This window comes from Anabrus simplex, chromosome 4, assembly GCF_040414725.1.
Source record: "Anabrus simplex isolate iqAnaSimp1 chromosome 4, ASM4041472v1, whole genome shotgun sequence".
Lineage (NCBI taxonomy): Eukaryota > Metazoa > Arthropoda > Insecta > Orthoptera > Tettigoniidae > Anabrus > Anabrus simplex.
The window spans coordinates 431249620-431267476 of NC_090268.1; the positions used below are offsets into that span (position 1 = coordinate 431249620).

At 41.2% G+C, this 17857-nt stretch overlaps 1 protein-coding gene across 1 annotated transcript in view; it reads left to right on the top strand.

Moving 5' to 3' along the window:
• LOC136872318 (zinc finger protein 341) overlaps nt 1-17400 on the top strand; it is a 230771-nt gene extending 213371 nt beyond the window's left edge. The window contains exon 14 of the mRNA XM_068227436.1: nt 16972-17400. Within this exon, the coding sequence (XP_068083537.1) occupies nt 16972-17400 (429 nt within the window). The remainder of the gene's footprint in view (nt 1-16971) is intronic.
• The last annotated feature ends 457 nt before the right edge of the window (nt 17401-17857 follow it).

Sequence of the window (17857 nt, forward strand, 5' to 3'; positions counted from 1 at the left end):
AACTTTAACAAAGGTTATATTTTCTTATCAAAATCAATCAATAACAAAGTATAACAGGTACCAAGTAGCAGATCAACAAATTAAGAAATTACAAATTACAGTTCGTTACAAGATTTGGGCTTCGAGCCCCACAATCACAATCCTTGAGTTATTAGCCCAACTTTACCAAGGTACAAAATTGAACAAAGGGGCAGAAAACCCCGTCATGCCAAGGAGCACTTGCTCCAAATTACAATGTTAAGCCTCCTAGAGGCACACAGAAGTCAAATTTAGGAAAGAGCAGACCTGCTTTCAAAGTTCAAGCCTATCAAAGGCCACAACGTATTTTACTTCTATCTGCCCTCAAGGCACACAAGGAAACAGGGGTATTTAATACCCAACCTACAGGGCCTTCGCAATGAAAATAAAACAACAGTTTAAGTTACTGGCCCAAAGTACAGAGAGGACTGGAGGCGTGAACTTGCATTCCAAATACACTTTTAAAACCTAAGTGACTCTAGGCCGATACACAGGGGCTAGTCCCAAGCTAGGGAGGTGACCCGTATGAGAAAACTTTAATACATTAAGGAAGAGAAGAAACGGTTATGAAAACGTAGTCGCCTCAATTTCAAAAATGAAGAGGAGCTCGAGAGGGTACAGCACTCTCTATCCCCGCTTTACAGTAAAAGATATTTGTAGTTTTTACATAGACAGAAGAGGAATTTACATTTTAAAGTGGTAGGTTACATATTAAAAGGTTTCGAACCCTCCCCGAGAGTTAAACTGCTGAGCTAGCGAGAAATAAAGATGTTAACAGTCCATTACCTTGTCGAAGAGCTGCTGCTTGAAGAAAAAGGCGCTTCCCGCCCCCTGCTACATATCCACACACTAAGTTAGATGTTACTGAAGTGGCCCCGAGACAAGAAAATCAGCAGTTTTAATACCCTTGTGGAAAATTTGAGACCTTTCAAGAATGAATAGACACACCCCCTCAACTTTATTGGATAGCTTAGAGCTACATATCCATATCGAAGAAGACATACACTATTGGTGAAAAATTAATAAATAAATTCGGGATTGGCTGAGTTCAAAACTGGCGGACTGAAAGAATAATATTGCCAACCCAGAAAATAAAAGAACAAAATGTAGTAAAGACAAAACTTAAGAATACAAAATTTCTTCAAGAAAGTTCATTCCTTTGCACCAGAGTGCATAATCATAGTTTTTAGTAGAGACATCTGGTAGAGAATGTCCACACTTCTTGGTCAATTACAAACAAAAACACATCAAAATTCACACAGAGCCATCTTCGGAGAAACTGTTGAGTTAATACAGGTTTTTAAAGTTCAGGCTTTCTCCTGTAGACGAGTTTCAACTGGCGCAATATTTGAACTAGCGGTGTGGATTTGTACCGCCCGGTACAGACCTCCCCCACCAGAAAAAATTCCTTCCAAGGGGTGACACCGAAGAAAACAAAAAAAAAAGTTTTGAAACAAAGTCCAAGTTTTTTGCTGATGAGTTGAAGAATTTAGAAGAGAAAATATAACATTTCAGTAGTCGGAGTCTCAGATGTTTTTTGATATAGGTGGATGTGACTAGTTTAAATTCAGCCTTAGAGTTTCTTTGTAGTAGCCGAATTGCGAAACAAAAACATTAATTCATGGAAGAAAATTTTTCTAAGTCCACGACAGGTTGATTGAAGCAAAAAATTATTAATTGCATAAATAGAATGTCCATGTAGCTGAAGAAGTACATAAGATGCTGATTGGTTTTTGACGGCAAGACCTGCCGCCACAGTCTGTATCCAGAGGAGGCCGCTCGGAGCCCTTAAATACCCTGAGATACCGTTCTTCCGCACTATGAGAGGGGTAGTCGTGCTGCAGCACGCTGCAGACGCGACGATTTTTTTCAGTCTTCGAGCAGTTTGCAGGTGGTGCGCCGCACATCAGCCTTGGCTGGAAGGAGGGCTCCGGCTCGCCGTACACTGGTTGACCTCACTGGAGTGGAGTGGGCCCGTACCCCACCTCAGTGGCGGTACGGCGCCGCACGGCTGCGGGGGCACTGAAACATTAAGATCTCGGCGGCAGAATTTTGTTGGAATATAATGTTTTAGGGTACTGTCTTGGAGTTGAGGCTGAGGGGCCAGCGGCGTGGAAACTTTTATTTTAATGCCACTGGTGTGGTTTAGCAGGAGACGGGAGCTAGGTAATAGCCATACGGAGAGGACAGCAGAGTAACCTCAGGGAAGGTTTCACAATATTTATACAGAGCAGATAAAGAAAAAACGAAATTTAAAACTATAAGGGGCAGAAGGCCTAGGATTTAGAGGAAAAAATATAACCTTTTGGGGTTCTTACAAGATGTTAAAGATCCGATGAGCAAGTAATTTACACAGGTTTCACCTGGGACAGGTAAACCCTAAAGATTCTCTCGGTGGCTGGATTGCTCACTAACAATGTCACCGGCGTTAAAAAATCCAAGACGGTGCACAGCCCATGAAATCTGGGGGCAAGCTTGCCCGCGGGAACAAAATTCTTGACCATAACTTCGTCTCCTACCTTTAAGTTGGTGGGCCTCCGTCCACGATCATACCTTTCCCTAACCTTTTCATTAGAAATTTTAAAATTGGCCTTAACCTTCTTCCAAAGATCTTTAATATTATCAGGATCTATTGTCTCAGGTAGAAGATCACTCAGAGACCAAAGGTTAGAGAGCGGCGTGTTGGGAACAAACTTGAACATCAAAGAAGCCGGAGTAAATTTATGGAATTCATGAACCGCCGAATTCAAAGCAAAAGCTAACCAATGCAGGGACGTGTCCCGCCTCGAATGATCGTCGTGATGATAGGCAATAAGAGCTGACCTCAGATTACGATTGACCCGTTCAGCTAGAGATGGTTGAGGATAGTAAGCAGAAGTAGTCACATGAGAGATGGACAAATCTAAACAGAATATACGAAAGAGATTGGATGTGAAAGCTTTAGCATTATCAGACACAATATATTGACACGGACCAAAAGAAACAAAAATAGAATTTAAACAAGAAATAGTAGACTGAGCAGTAGCCAGCTTACTAGGAAATAACCATGAGAATCTAGTGAAGCCATCTACACACACAAGGATGAACTTGTTGGCATTCCCCTTTGACTGGGGGAAGGGTCCTACGTAGTCGATGTAAAGACGTTCCATGGGGTGCGACGCTTGATGAGAAGACAAAAGCCCTTGCTTAGTGGACATGGTGGGTTTACTAAGCCAACAAGATTTACAAGCTTTTACTAATTCACGGCTTTCTCCGTCCATACCCTTCCAAATGAACATTTCTCGGATCTTTTCTCTAGTTTTGAAGATACCTAAATGCCCCCCTAATGGGGTCTCATGATAGTACTTGAAGATCATGGGCACGAGGACAGCTGGAACCACAACTTTCATCTTCTTATCATGCCCCGACGGACAACATAAAACACCATTCCTCAATACATAAGGGACAATATGTTCCCCAGAAGAAAGGGTTTCCATGATAGGGGCCAGCGTCGGATCTTCACGTTGATATTTCTCAAGATCCCTAAACAACATGGGAGCATCTGTTAGAATGGCATTAACCTCAGGTAATATGGACTCAGGAGGTGAAGAACTATTAACCTGTTCAGGGGTCTCTACATCATTAGAAAACATACGGCTTAATCCGTCAGCAACCACGTTTTCAGTACCTCTAATATGCCTAATGTCAAACTGGAAGGCAGAAATTCGGATGGCCCACCGGGCTATACGACCAGTACGACGCGGCCTACCTAAGACCCAACTTAAGGCTCCAAGTCGAACTTGACATGTTCCAGATAGGGGCGGAACTTTTCTAGAGCAAACAAAACTGCTAAACCTTCAAGTTCGTAGATGGAATACTTGGATTCTTGGGTCGATAGAGTCCTAGATGCATAGGCGATGGGTCGCCTCCCTAGTTCAGTCTTTTCAAGAAGGACTGCTGCCACCGCCGACGACGACGCGTCGGTTTGGACGATGAATTGCTTCGAGAAATCAGGCATAGCCAGAACAGGGGCATTACACAGAGCTAATTTGAGATCTTCAAAAGCGGCTTGTTGAGAAGGTCCCCACTCAAATTTGACGCCTTTCCTACGAAGTAAGTTCAAGGGCGCCGCTCTATTGGCGAAATATGGAATATATTTCCTGAAGAAATTCACCATACCAATGAACCTAGCAATACCTTTGATGTTCTTGGGAGGTTTGAAATCACGGATGGCCTGTGTTCTAGAATGATCTACAGCGACACAATGTGCCCTAGAAATGACATAGAAGGCTTAGCAAAAGCAACTTTGGACAGCTTAACTGTTAACCCTTCCTTATGAAGACGATTAAGGACCTCATTCAGATGATCAAGGTGTTCTTCAAAGGTCTCAGAAAATACGACGAAATCATCAAGATAACGGTATAGGTACTCGAATTTGATATCGGAGAAGACCCTATCTAGCAGTCTCGTAAGCACAGCTGCTCCCGTGGGGAGCCCGAAGGGCACGCGGTTGTATTCGTACAAGTTCCAATCTATGGCAAAAGCTGTCAGGTGTTTAGATTCCTCTGCTAGCGGTATCTGGTTATAAGCCTGATTGAGGTCTAATATGGTGAAGAACTTAGCTTTATGAAACCATGAAAAACAAGAATGAAGGTCGGGAAGGGGCACAGATTGTAACACCACCTTCCGATTGAGAGCCCTATAATCAATCACAGGCCTGAAGCCACCTTGTGGTTTCGGGACTAGGAAGATAGGCGAAGAATACGCCGACTTAGAGGGCCGAATAATACCATCCTTCAACATCTGATCTATGATTTCCTTCAAAGCTTTCATTTTGGGTGGAGACAGCCTATAAGGTGGAAATCGGGCCGGAATCGAATCAGTCACCTCAATCTTGTATTCGATAAGGTCAGTAACACCAAGAGTCTCGGAGAAAACATCCAGAAACGACTGACACAACTTACGAATACTCTCTGCCTGCTCCTCAGGTTGATGTCTAAGGTCTAACAACATATCCTGGGTAGGGGAAACAGATGAACACGACACAGAACTACATTTTAATAAAGGGATTTTGGAATTACTAGCAAATTTGAAAGTGCACGACTTGCTCTGAAGGTCGAGCACTAGACCAGAGTGAGACATGAAGTCCGCTCCCAATATAATGGGGCAAGACAAGTGCTTAGCCACAAACAATTTAAATTTCCAAGTAAATTTGGCAATTCTAATTTTGGCATACAGAAACCCTAAAATTTCTAATGGAGAGGAGTTTGCCGAAACGCATTGAACCGAAGACAAAACTCAGGAAGTTTACAAACAGATTTCAATTTGGAATACCATTCAGCCGAAATAATGGAACAAACACTGCCTGAATCTAAAAGAGCAGTTACAGGCTCATTATTCAGTTCAGTTTTGAGAAATGATACAGGTGCGGGGGTGTCCGCCGCAATCCTAAGACATTTTTTGGGACATTCAAATGGTAATGTAGAACAGTTCCGACTTTTCCCTGAATTTTCATCAGGTTTAACCGGGGCTGAGCCTTGGGAAGAGGAAGTCACGGACTCAGCCGATGCCACTAGTCACTTTTTATTATTGGCGTTGGTGGAAGTTGCACCAGAAGTTGAGCAGGAGGGGGTGCTATTTGAATTCGGGCAATTCTTGGCAATATGAGAAAAAGCGCCGCATTTAAAGCAGCCTTGGGAGGAAACTGCTCCATTATTTGTCCTACTAGATTTAATTAAAGGACACTTGTTCCGGTGATGGTCAGGCGACCCGCAAGCGTAACATTTATGGGGTGTGACGGGTCGGCGAGGTGGAGGCTGAAAATTACTAGGGAATGGGGGGGGTTCTTTCGCGACATGTAAGGTGTCGATAAGAAATGTGTTTTTCCACCATTCAATACACAATTTATTTTAATAGATTAAGCTAGTACCAGTTTCGGCTCTTTAACGGCCATCATCACCATTAGACATCCGGATGCCTAATACAATAACAACTTGTGAATTGTCTAATGGCTAAAACAAAACATGTACTAGCTGATGATGGCCGTTAAAGAGCCGAAACCGGTACTAGCTTAATCTATTAAAATAAATAAATTGTGTATTGAATGGTGGAAAAACACATTTCTTATCTATACGTAAGGTGTCGACGTACCTAACTCCTTCCGCGGAGACAGCCATAGTTTCCAACTCGGCGAAGGTTTGTGGACACGACGCAAAACACAAGTATGACCTGTAAGATTCCTTCCACTATAGCCTGAACAATCTGGTCTTCAGGAAAATGAAGAGCAAATACCCTGGTGTAGAATTTAATATCTTGAATAAGGTCGGCAAGGTTCTCATCCAGACGCTGTACTCGGTACTACTATTTTTGAATTAGTGATGACCAAGCTCGAGCGGGGATAAAATTTGCCAGAAGGTATGCATGAAACTCTTCAATAGTTGATTGTTCGGCAATTGCCCTGACTATTTTGTCTGAGAGGACACCAATGGAATAAGGGTAAATAATTTGAAGGATTTGACACGGAGAAAGAGAAAAAACAAGTGCATGATCCTGAAATTCAACGAAAAATCTTAAGAATGAAATTAACGTCGCTGGTGGAGTTGACAGAAAACTTAGAAATACCTCTGAGCAACATTGCTAAAGGATGGGGCAAACTGCTGAAGCCAGGGGACATAGTAGGTAGAGGCCTAAGTGGCGGAGAAGCCGTTTCAGAAGGTGCATTATTCAAAGAGGTACGACGTTCAAACTCATTGTCTAGTGGGGCCGAGGTTTGTTGAACTCCTACTGATTTCCTATTTTCTTCTCCTTTAGAAGAATCTTCCTCGCTAACTACGTTTACCGTAGAGGGTTGGTCGGTTTTGGGAGGGACTGCCCCAGTTAACAATAGGCTAACCTTACCGGACAAATCAGAAAGGTTTTCGAGAACAACACTAGCTTCCTTCCTTTGAATGTCATTCAACTTTAGAGACAACAGATCGTTAACTCTATTAGAAAAATGAAACAATCTAGCTTGCACACGTTTAAGTTGATTAGGTGATGGATCATTTTCTTCAAAAAAACTAACTACAGATGCTAGCTCAGTAGTATTATCAGTGATCGTGGAGAGAGCGTCGTCAATCTCTTTCTCTCCCAAAGTGGGGATGGAAATAGGCAAATCAAGGGACTCTTTAAGCTTTGAGGTATCGGCCGCAACCGTGCCTCTAGATTGAACATTTCTAATTGTTAATTCATAGATCAACTCCTCCTTGCGCAAATAGCTGGGATGGAGGACATCGCGAGGGCCGGGCATGATGACAGAGCTTTACAAATTTGGAAAAATCGAAAAATTCCAGCGATGGAGAAAATTGTTAGAGTTCAAAACAAAGCAAATTTTAGCCGTCAAAAGGGGCTAAATTGAGACCCATTCAACCACGCTCTGCTACCACTTGTTACGGAGATACCCGTGGACCAGCAGAGGTGAAAAGAAGGTGCGGGCTGGAATAGGTCTCAACTACAAAATTAAAGTTAATTTAAAACTTTAACAAAGGTTATATTTTCTTATCAAAATCAATCAATAACAAAGTATAACAGGTACCAAGTAGCAGATCAACAAATTAAGAAATTACAAATTACAGTTCGTTACAAGATTTGGGTTTCGAGCCCCACAATCACAATCCTTGAGCTATTAGCCCAACTTTACCAAGGTACAAAATTGAACAAAGGGGTAGAAAACCCCGTCATGCCAAGGAGCACTTGCTCCAAATTACAATGTTAAGCCTCCTAGAGGCACACAGAAGTCAAATTTAGGAAAGAGCAGACCTGCTTTCAAAGTTCAAGCCTATCAAAGGCCACAACGAATTTTACTTCTATCTGCCCTCAAGGCACACAAGGAAACAGGGGTATTTAATACCCAACCTACAGGGCCTTCGCAATGAAAATAAAACAACAGTTTAAGTTACTGGCCCAAAGTACAGAGAGGACTGGAGGCATGAACGTGCACTCCAAATACACTTTTAAAACCTAAGTGGCTCTAGGCCGATACACAGGGGCTAGTCCCAAGCTAGGGAGGTGACCCGTATGAGAAAACTTTAATACATTAAGGAAGAGAAGAAACGGTTATGAAAACGTAGTCACCTCAATTTAAAAAATGAAGGGGAGCTCGAGAGGGTACAGCACTCTCTATCCCCGCTTTACAGTAAAAGATATTTGTAGTTTTTACATAGACAGAAGAGGAATTTACATTTTAAAGTGGCAGGTTACATATTAAAAGGTTTCGAACCCTCCCCGAGAGTTAAACTGCTGAGCTAGCGAGAAATAAAGATGTTAACAGGCCATTACCTTGTTGAAGAGCTGCTGCTTGAAGAAAAAGGCGCTTCCCGCCCCCTGCTACATATCCACACACTAAGTTAGATGTTACTGAAGTGGCCCCGAGACAAGAAAATCAGCAGTTTTAATACCCTTGTGGAAAATTTGAGACCTTTCAAGAATGAATAGACACACCCCCTCAACTTTATTGGATAGCTTAGAGCTACATATCCATATCGAAGAAGACATACACTATTGGTCAAAAATTAATTAAATAAATTCGGGATTGGCTGAGTTCAAAACTGGCGGACAGAAAGATTAATATTGCCAACCCAGAAAATAACAGAACAAAATGTAGTAAAGACAAAACTTAAGAATACAAAATTTCTTCAAGAAAGTTCATTCCTTTGCACCAGAGTGCATAATCATAGTTTTTAGTAGAGACATCTGGTAGAGAATGTCCACACTTCTTGGTCAATTACAAACAAAAACACATCAAAATTCACACAGAGCCATCTTTGGAGAAACTGTTGAGTTAATACAGGTTTTTAAAGTTCAGGCTTTCTCCTGTAGGGGAGTTTCAACTGGCGCAATATTTGAACTAGCGGCGTGGAGGTGTACCGCCTGGTACATTTTTTATTATTATTATTATTATTATTATTATTATTATTATTATTATTATTATTATTATTAAAAACCATGTTAAAAATTAAATAGCATGTTAGTGTCAATCACCTGAACATTAATAGAAAATTAACCCTTCTGATTGTGATATATTTCAGCTCTTTTGCCTTAAGGTGATTGGATTCTTAGGAATGTACAATCTGTTGCACCTAAAACACCAGAAAAACAGCATTTTTCATAGAAATCTCTATTAATGTATTGATGTTCTATTGAAGATAGAGGTATCTATTCCATATGGGTGCTATGGCTGCAGAAACTCTGCTAACAGTTCTACCAACTGTAGCTTTTGAAGGTACCGCATTGTCTCCAATCACTACATGAAAGAGGACAGTAGGATAAAATCTTAAAATTATCAGTACTTACAGCATGGGAAAAAGAGGAAAGTTTCGGTTCATGGGATATTCTAACTTCGCACAAATTTTGTGAATTACGTCTCTAACCTGTGTCGTTGTATGAATTCTGCCTCTGTCATATTTTTAAAATCACTACATCGCAAAACCTTTCCTCCTTGTTCACAGGATATAAATACAGCAATTCCACATCTAAAACATGATTCACAGCAGCCATTTTGGAACAGTTAGCATATGTTATGATATTTAACATGGGGGAAACGGGGATGTTAACTTAACACATGGTTGAACTATGTCTTACTATAAATTCTTCCGAATACGTATACTCAAGATTTGCTATGCAGTCAGCTTATGCCTTGTAGCTGATACAGTGAAAAATTTACAGCAATATGTTGACAATGTAGACATTTCATATCTTAAATTTGGCTTTGTGATCGGTGTGTGTACCGGAGTAACTGGAGCACTAGCTGGAAAGCAACTTGAAGAGGTGACATCTTTTTGAGACCTGGGAAGTTATGATTCACAGCTGGAAACTGAGATTGCTGCACGTATTGCTAAAGCTGCCGCTACCTTTGACAAGCTCAACCAATGAGTTTGGAAATCACTGATTTACAGCTAAAAACCAAGACAAACCCATTCATTTGTATGCCTCACGGACCTGGTGCCTATATAAACAAGATATTCAATGTTTAGACAGTTTCCACATGAAATGTATAAGGATAATTCTGTGAGTGAAGTGGTAAGATTATATACCCAACTCCGAGATTCTGCAAAGATCCAACATGTATGGCATGGAGTCCCTGCTGATAGGTCAATTGAGATGGTGTGGACATTTGGTGTGCATATTGATGCAGACTACCAGAATCAGTATTCTACTCAGAACTTCAGAGTGGTAAACGTAAGGTTGGTGGTCAGTACCTGGGTTACAAAGACGTCCTGAAGTGACACCTAACGATGTGCAGCATATCAGTTAGCTATTCGGAGACACATGCACAGTTAAGGCCAGAGTAGCACGAAGGAGATTGAGGTGGGTGTCCAAACCTATGAATGGGTGGGTCTTCAAGATCTTTATTTGAAGTGCCATCTCAAAATAATTAGGCCAAATTTATCATATTCGTACTTCTATGGCATTGGGCAATTGTTCTGTTCGCAGTGCAAACAGATATTCAAGTCTAAGATTGGATTAGCTGGTCGCATCAGTGCACACTCAAGAAAATAATAGTAATAATAATAATAATAATAATGCCAGGATATTGATGGCTACATCGAGGGGGACATCATCGTTATCATCGTCATTATCATCACAGTTATATACAAGTTTACTTGCGCTTGAGTTTTCCACTCAGCACAGTTTTTACTCATGATTGGTTGAACACAGTGCACAAACTTTTTGTTTCCATTTCCAGCTCATTCTGGGCACATTCTTCATTGTCAGTTAGCTTCTTCTAGGAACTTCCTTATCGCAAGCCTCAGCAATTTGCCAATGCTGGTGACTTACCCACATTGTTGCTGCTCCACCAGTATTTTGGTTTGGCCAGCTTCTCTGAAGACTCGGCCTTCATTGTCACAGTATTACAGTAATATACGCTGACAAAAAATGAAATCCCAATACCAAGAAGACATTAGTTTGGAGAAATGTAATTTAGGTAACATATTTATGTGATTGAAGTTTCCAGATCAGTGGTTCAAGTATGCATGAGAAGATATGTGACATGGTGGTACATTAATAACCACTATAACCACAATTTTGAATGCAAGCATGCATTGTGTCGTACAGGTGTTGTATTTCATTTTGTGGGATGGAGTTCCGTGCCTGTTGCACTTGGTCAGCCCATTCAGCAATGAATAATGCTGGTATTGGGTAACGCTGAATTTGTCGTCCCAGAATGTTGCATACATGCTCAGTGGATGAAAGATCGGGTGATATGACAGTCTTACTGCACTGAAGAAACAGGAGATACTGAGCTCACGTTATCAATACTATTCAAAAAAATTATTATATATATATATCATATAATTGTACATCTTTTGAGAAAAGATGATTCTCTTCTTCAGCAAACTAGTATTTTACAAATTCCAATTACTTTCTTAAAATTATAAAATAATTAGATGTTCAATTATTATCAAAACATTACTTACACAGTTGAAATATTACATAATGTCTACTTTTCTATTATCTCCTGTCTTTTCAGTGCAGTAAGATTGTCACTGTAAGTAGTATTTCACTATAGACCATTAATATGGTCAAGTTATTAGGTCTGGTGATGTTGCAGGCCAAAGCAACTGATCGACACTGTAGAGCACATTAGGTGACAGCAGTAGTATGAGGACAAGCATTATCTTGTTGGAAAATACCCCCTTGAATACTGCGAATGAAGACAGCACAACCGGTTTAGTCACCAGTCTGGTGTACAAATCTGCTGTCAAATTTCTTGGGATAAGGATGAAAGTGCTTCGATTGACAAAGGAAATCGCTCTCTAGACCATAACTTCTGGTGTACAATAGGTCAAGTGTGTCAACGCCGCAGCCAGCTTGGTTCCAAGTGCTCACCTGGCCTCCTCCTTACCAACTGTCACCAAGACAGATATGGCTCTAATCTGAGAACACAACACATCTCCTGTCTGTCCTCCAATGATCTCTAGCCTGACACCACTGAAATCAAGAATGGCAGTAATTCAAAGTTAGTGGGATGAATGCTACAGGGTGTCTGGCTTAGAGCTGTCCCTCAAGTGATCGATTTGTTACAGTTCGCTGTATCAACTGAAGCTCTAATTGCTGCTGCAAATGCAGTATGATCCATCACAGCCATGCAGCGAATACGGCGGTCTTCCCTCTCCATAGTGGCCCACGTGCGGCCGGACCCCGGTCTTCTTGAGACAGTGCCTGCCTGTGACCATTCTTGCCAACACCGTTACTCTGTGGATACATCCATGCCAAGTGTTTCTTCAATATTACTGAAAGGACATTCACCTTCTCATAACCCTATTACATGGCCTAGTTCAAATTCAGTAAGCTGCTGATACTGCCTTCTTCTTCTCCATAAAGGCATGTTTGAGTCACATCTAAATAACATCAACACCAGACGATGACTTAACGCTCACAAGTGTGCAGTGCTTATTTAAAGCAAACTTGCTTTGGAAGGTCCTAGTGGCATAACTAGCACCACTCTTCATGGACTAGCACGCAAATTTGAACAGGCGTTCTCTTTCAAATATGCAAACGTGTCTCCTGAATTTCCTTTATCTAGCACGACTCCTTCTTTGTGCAGGGATTTTGTTTTCTGACAGTGTAGATTATCAAGTTCAAAACTAGAATATGATTTTGTTATCTGGACTTCCACAGATATTGAACACATCAGATTGATAAAATACAAAAGCAGCTTTCAGTATTTGCAAAATTATCATTCATTAAAACAAGATTTGAGTTCTACTCCCCACTATTTAATGTTAAAACTATGGAACAGACATCTTCGTTATAGACCACCATACCTTCCATTGTTCTGTCTGAAAGTCTGTGAAATAACTAAGTGCCTCCACTATCCTCTATTTGTAACTAGCTCTTTGGCTTCATTTAGTTCTTTACTTCCTATATCTAAATCACGAAAAGCTGTCTAACCAGTAATCATTCTCTTCGCCTTCATGTCTATTACTTCCATCTTACGAATAAGACATCCTGAGTCCACCTGGCTTTCTGAGAACAAGCCAATATAAACATTTTGTCCAAGAGCCGACTTCTTTCTTGTACAATATCATTGATCACAACTTCAAGTTCACTAAATTAACCTTGTTACACCTTGATTTGATTTAAATTACTATACTACCATCCAGGAAGAACACAGACCTTTAATATTTGAAATGATTTTTGTATTCCCAACCTGCCCTTCAGTCCTTGTAGGCTTTTCCAAACTGACATACATACATACATACATACATACATACATACATACATACATACATACATACATACATTATCATTATAGACTGTTATGCCTTTCAGCATTCAGTCTGCAAGCCTCTGTGAATTCACTAAACGTCGCCACAATCCTCGGTTTGCAACTAGTGTTGTGGCCTGATTTAGTTTTATACCTCTTATCTTTAAATCATTAGAAACAGAGTCTAACCATCGTCGTCTTGGTCTACCTCTACTTCTTTTACCCTCCATAGCAGAGTCCATTATTCTCCTAGGTAACCTATCCTCCTCCATTCACCTCACATGACCCCACCACCGAAGCTGGTTTATGCATACAGCTTCATCCATCGAGTTCATTCCTAAATTAGCCTTTATCTCCTCATTCCGAGTACCCTCCTGCCATTGTTCCCACCGGTTTGTACAAGCAATAATTCTTGCTACTTTCATGTCTGTTATTTCTAACTTACGAATAACATATCCTGAGTCCACCCAGCTTTCGCTCCCGTAAAGCAAAGTTGGTCTGGAAACAGACCGATGTAAAGATAGTTTCGTTTGGGAGCTCACTTCCTTCTTACAGAATACTGTTGATCGCAATTGCGAGCTCACTGCATTAGCTTTACGATACCTTGATTCAATTTCACTTACTATATTACCATCCTGGGAGAACACACAACCTAAATACTTCAAATTATCGACCTGTTCTAGCTTTGTATCACCAATCTGACATGCAATTCTGTTGAATTTCTTACCTACTGACATCAATTTAGTCTTCGAGAGGCTAATTTTCATACCATACCCATTGCACCTATTTTCAAGTTCCAAGATATTAGCCTGCAGGCTTTCGGCACAATCTGCCATTAAGACCAAGTCGTCAGCATAGGCCAGGCTGCTTACTACATTTCCACCTAACTGAATCCCTCCCTGCCATTTTATACCTTTCAGCAGATGATCCATGTAAACTACAAACAGCAAAGGTGAAAGATTACAGCCTTGTCTAACCACTGTAAGTACCCTGAACCAAGAACTCATTCTACCATCAATTTTCACTGAAGCCCAATTGTCAACATAAATGCCTTTGATTGCTTTTAATAATCTACCTTTAATTCCATAGTCCCCCAGTATGGCGAACATCTTTTCCCTCGGTACCCTGTCATATGCTTTCTCTAGATCTACGAAACATAAACACAACTGCCTATTCTTCTCGTAGCATTTTTCAGTCACCTGGCGCATACTGAAAATCTGATCCTGACAGTCTCTCTGTGGTCTGAAACCACACTGGGTTTCATCCAACTTCCTCTCAACGACTGATTGCACCCTCACTTCCAAGATGCCAGTGAATACTTTGCCTGGTATACTAATCAATGAGATACGTCGATAGTTGTTGCAATCCTTCCTGTTCCCTTGCTTATAGGTAGGTGCAATTACTGATTTTGTCCAATCTGAAGGTACTTCACCAACACTCCATGCTAATTTTACTACTCTATGAAGCCATTTCATCCCTGCCTTCCCACTATACTTCACCATTTCAGGTCTAATTTCATCTATTCCTGCTGCCTTATGACAATGGAATTTATTTACTATCCTTTCAACTTCCTCAAGCATAATTTCACCAACATAATTTCTCTCCTCCCCATGAGCTTGGCTGTTCGCAACACCACCAGGATGATTTCCTTTTACATTGAGAAGATGTTCAAAATATTCCCTCCACCTCTCCAGTGATTCCCTGGGATCTATTATGAATTCACCTGAATTACTCAAAACACTGTTCATTTCCTTCTTCCCTCCCTTCCTAAGATTCTTTATTACTGTCCAGGAAGGTTTCCCTGCTGGTTGACCTAGCCTTTCCGGGTTGTTACCAAAATCTTCCCATGACTTCTTTTTGGATTCAACAACTATTTGTTTCGCTCTGTTTCTTTCATCTACATACAAATCCCTGTCTGCCTCGGCCCTTGTTTGGAACCATTTCTGATAAGCCTTCTTTTTACGTTTACAAGCTGCTCTCACTTCATCGTTCCACCAAGATGTTCGCCTTTTCCCATCTTTACACACAGTTGTTCCTAGGCATTCCCTTGCTGTTTCTACTACAGCATCCCTGTATGCCACCCATTCACTTTCTATATCCTGAACCTGCTTACTGTCTACTGTTCGAAACGTCTCACTAGTCATTTCCATGTACTTCTGTCAAATTTCCTCGTCCTGGAGATTTTCTACCCTTATTTGTTTGCAGACAGATTTCGCTTTCTCTACCCTAGGCCTAAAGATACTTAGTTCACTACAGATCAGATAGTGGTCTGTATCATCGAAAAATCCACAGAAAACTCGTACATTCCTAACAGATCTCCTGAATTCGAAGTCTGTTGAGATATAGTCTATTATGGATCTGGTACCCCTAGCCTCCCATGTGTAGCGGTGAATAGCCTTATGCTTGAAGAATGTATTCGTAACAGCTAAACCCATACTAGCACAGAAGTCCAGCAAATGCTTCCCATTCCCATTAGCTTCCATATCTTCCCCACATTTACCAATCACCCTTTCGTATCCTTCAGTTCTATTCCCAATTCACGCATTGAAATCGCCCATTAGCACTATTCTATCCTTGCTGTTGACCTTGACCACGATGTCACTCAATGCTTCATTAGACTTGTCACCTTCATTCTCATCTGCACCCTCACATGGTGAATACACGGACACAATTCTAGTCCTAATTCCTCCAACTGACAAATCTACCCACATCATTCGCTCATTTACGTGCCCAACAGAAATTATGTTGCGTACAACGGTATTCCTGATAAGAGCCCCACCCCAGACTCTGCCCTTCCCTTTCTAACACCCGTCAAGTACACTTTATAATCTCCTATCTCTTCCTCGTTATCTCCCCTTACCCGAATATATATATATATATTTTTTTTTATTTTTATTTTTTTTGCTAGTTGTTTTACGTCGCACCGACACAGATAGGTCTTATGGCGACAATGGAACAGGAAACGGCTGGGAGTGGGAAGGAAGCGGCCGTGGCCTTAATTAAGGTACAGCCCCAGCATTTGCCTGGTGTGAAAATGGGAAACCACGGAAAACCATTTTCAGGGCTGCCGACAGTGGGGTTCGAACCTACTATCTCCCGAATACTGGATACTGGCCGCACTTAAGCGACTGCAGCTATCGAGCTCGGTACCCGAATATTACTTACTCCTAGCACATCCAGATTCATCCTCTTTGCTGACTCAGCCAGTTCTGCTTTCTTTCTTCCATAAGCCCCATTAATATTAATAGCTCCCCATCGAATTCCATTTCGTTCGCCAAGTTGTTTCCAGGGAGTCCCTCGCCTGCTAAATGGGAGTGGGACTCCGTTACTCCCATAGGTCCGAGGCTTGCTTAAAATGTTCTGAGCTCAGTAAATTCATGAAGCAGGATTCTACCCTACTTGCACATAGTCCAAGTGAGGATCTCTCCTCTAACGGGTTATGGACCACCGGTGGATTTTATAGTCCTAGCCGCCTGAGCACAAGGAGGGCCAGGACTCAGAATATGTCCGAGATGCCCACTCCCATTCCATAGCAACTGGTATCCCGACTCTCAGGACCACTTACTAGGCCACTCAGCCGTTGCCCATGGTTTACGAACTAGGACGTGACTACAGTAACACACAAACATGAACCACACTGATATCATTCTAGTCATAAAAATGCTAATTTTCTTGTCATTGTTTTCAGTAAACTCATTTTAAGGTGACATATTTTCTTTCAACAGAATTTCAAGAAGAAAGCTGAGCTAACTGCACACAAATGCACTTCTCCCCCGGAAGAGCAGGACTCTTCTCAAGAAGGCAAGGAGTCTCCCGCCATGCCAACAGCGAAGCCAGAACCTCGCAGTAAGAAGCAGAGGAAAGTGAAATCGCAGAAACAAGTGAACAAGTCTACATCGGACAATGTACCAACAATAGAGATTATTGTGATGCCCCTGGATAGGCGGGAGCAAGACGAGCAAGATTCCGAAGACAAGGGAGTATATCATGTTATGTTCCCCTCCAATACTGAGCAGAGAGCGCCTTCTACAGGCAAGCAGACAATGGTAACTCTTCTTGAAAATGCAGTCAGTGATGATAGGAGTGAAGATCAGCAAGTGCCCGTAGCAGATGATAGGTTGTTAAACCTTATTATCCCTAGCAATAGAGCGTGATAATTCAAAGGTCATGATCACATCACAGAAGAATGCTCATACAGTAACATCAATTAGTTGTATTCTGTACGTATGTAAGAAATTGTCTTTCATGCTCTTATTCCAGTCCGAGATCACACTTATTCTTCAGTGAAGTCAAAGTGTATTTCCGTTGTTACTCATTTAGCTTTTATGCATCCTGACATATTTGTGTTTTTTAATATATATTTTATAGTTGTTATTGATTGCTTGATCGTGTATTCCATTAGTTCAGCTTTTTCTGGTAGAAGATGTGAAAAGAAAATGTGAAAAGAAAATGTGAATGGAAAATAATTTACATATTAGAGTATATGGTTGTTTGAGGAGCTCATGTTAAGTCAGGGCACTTCAGGAGTCATTTGAGCGAAACATTGGTCTCTTGTGTGTAATTTTGTTGAACTGTTGGTATTTTACACCACAAGCTATGGTCACATTCATC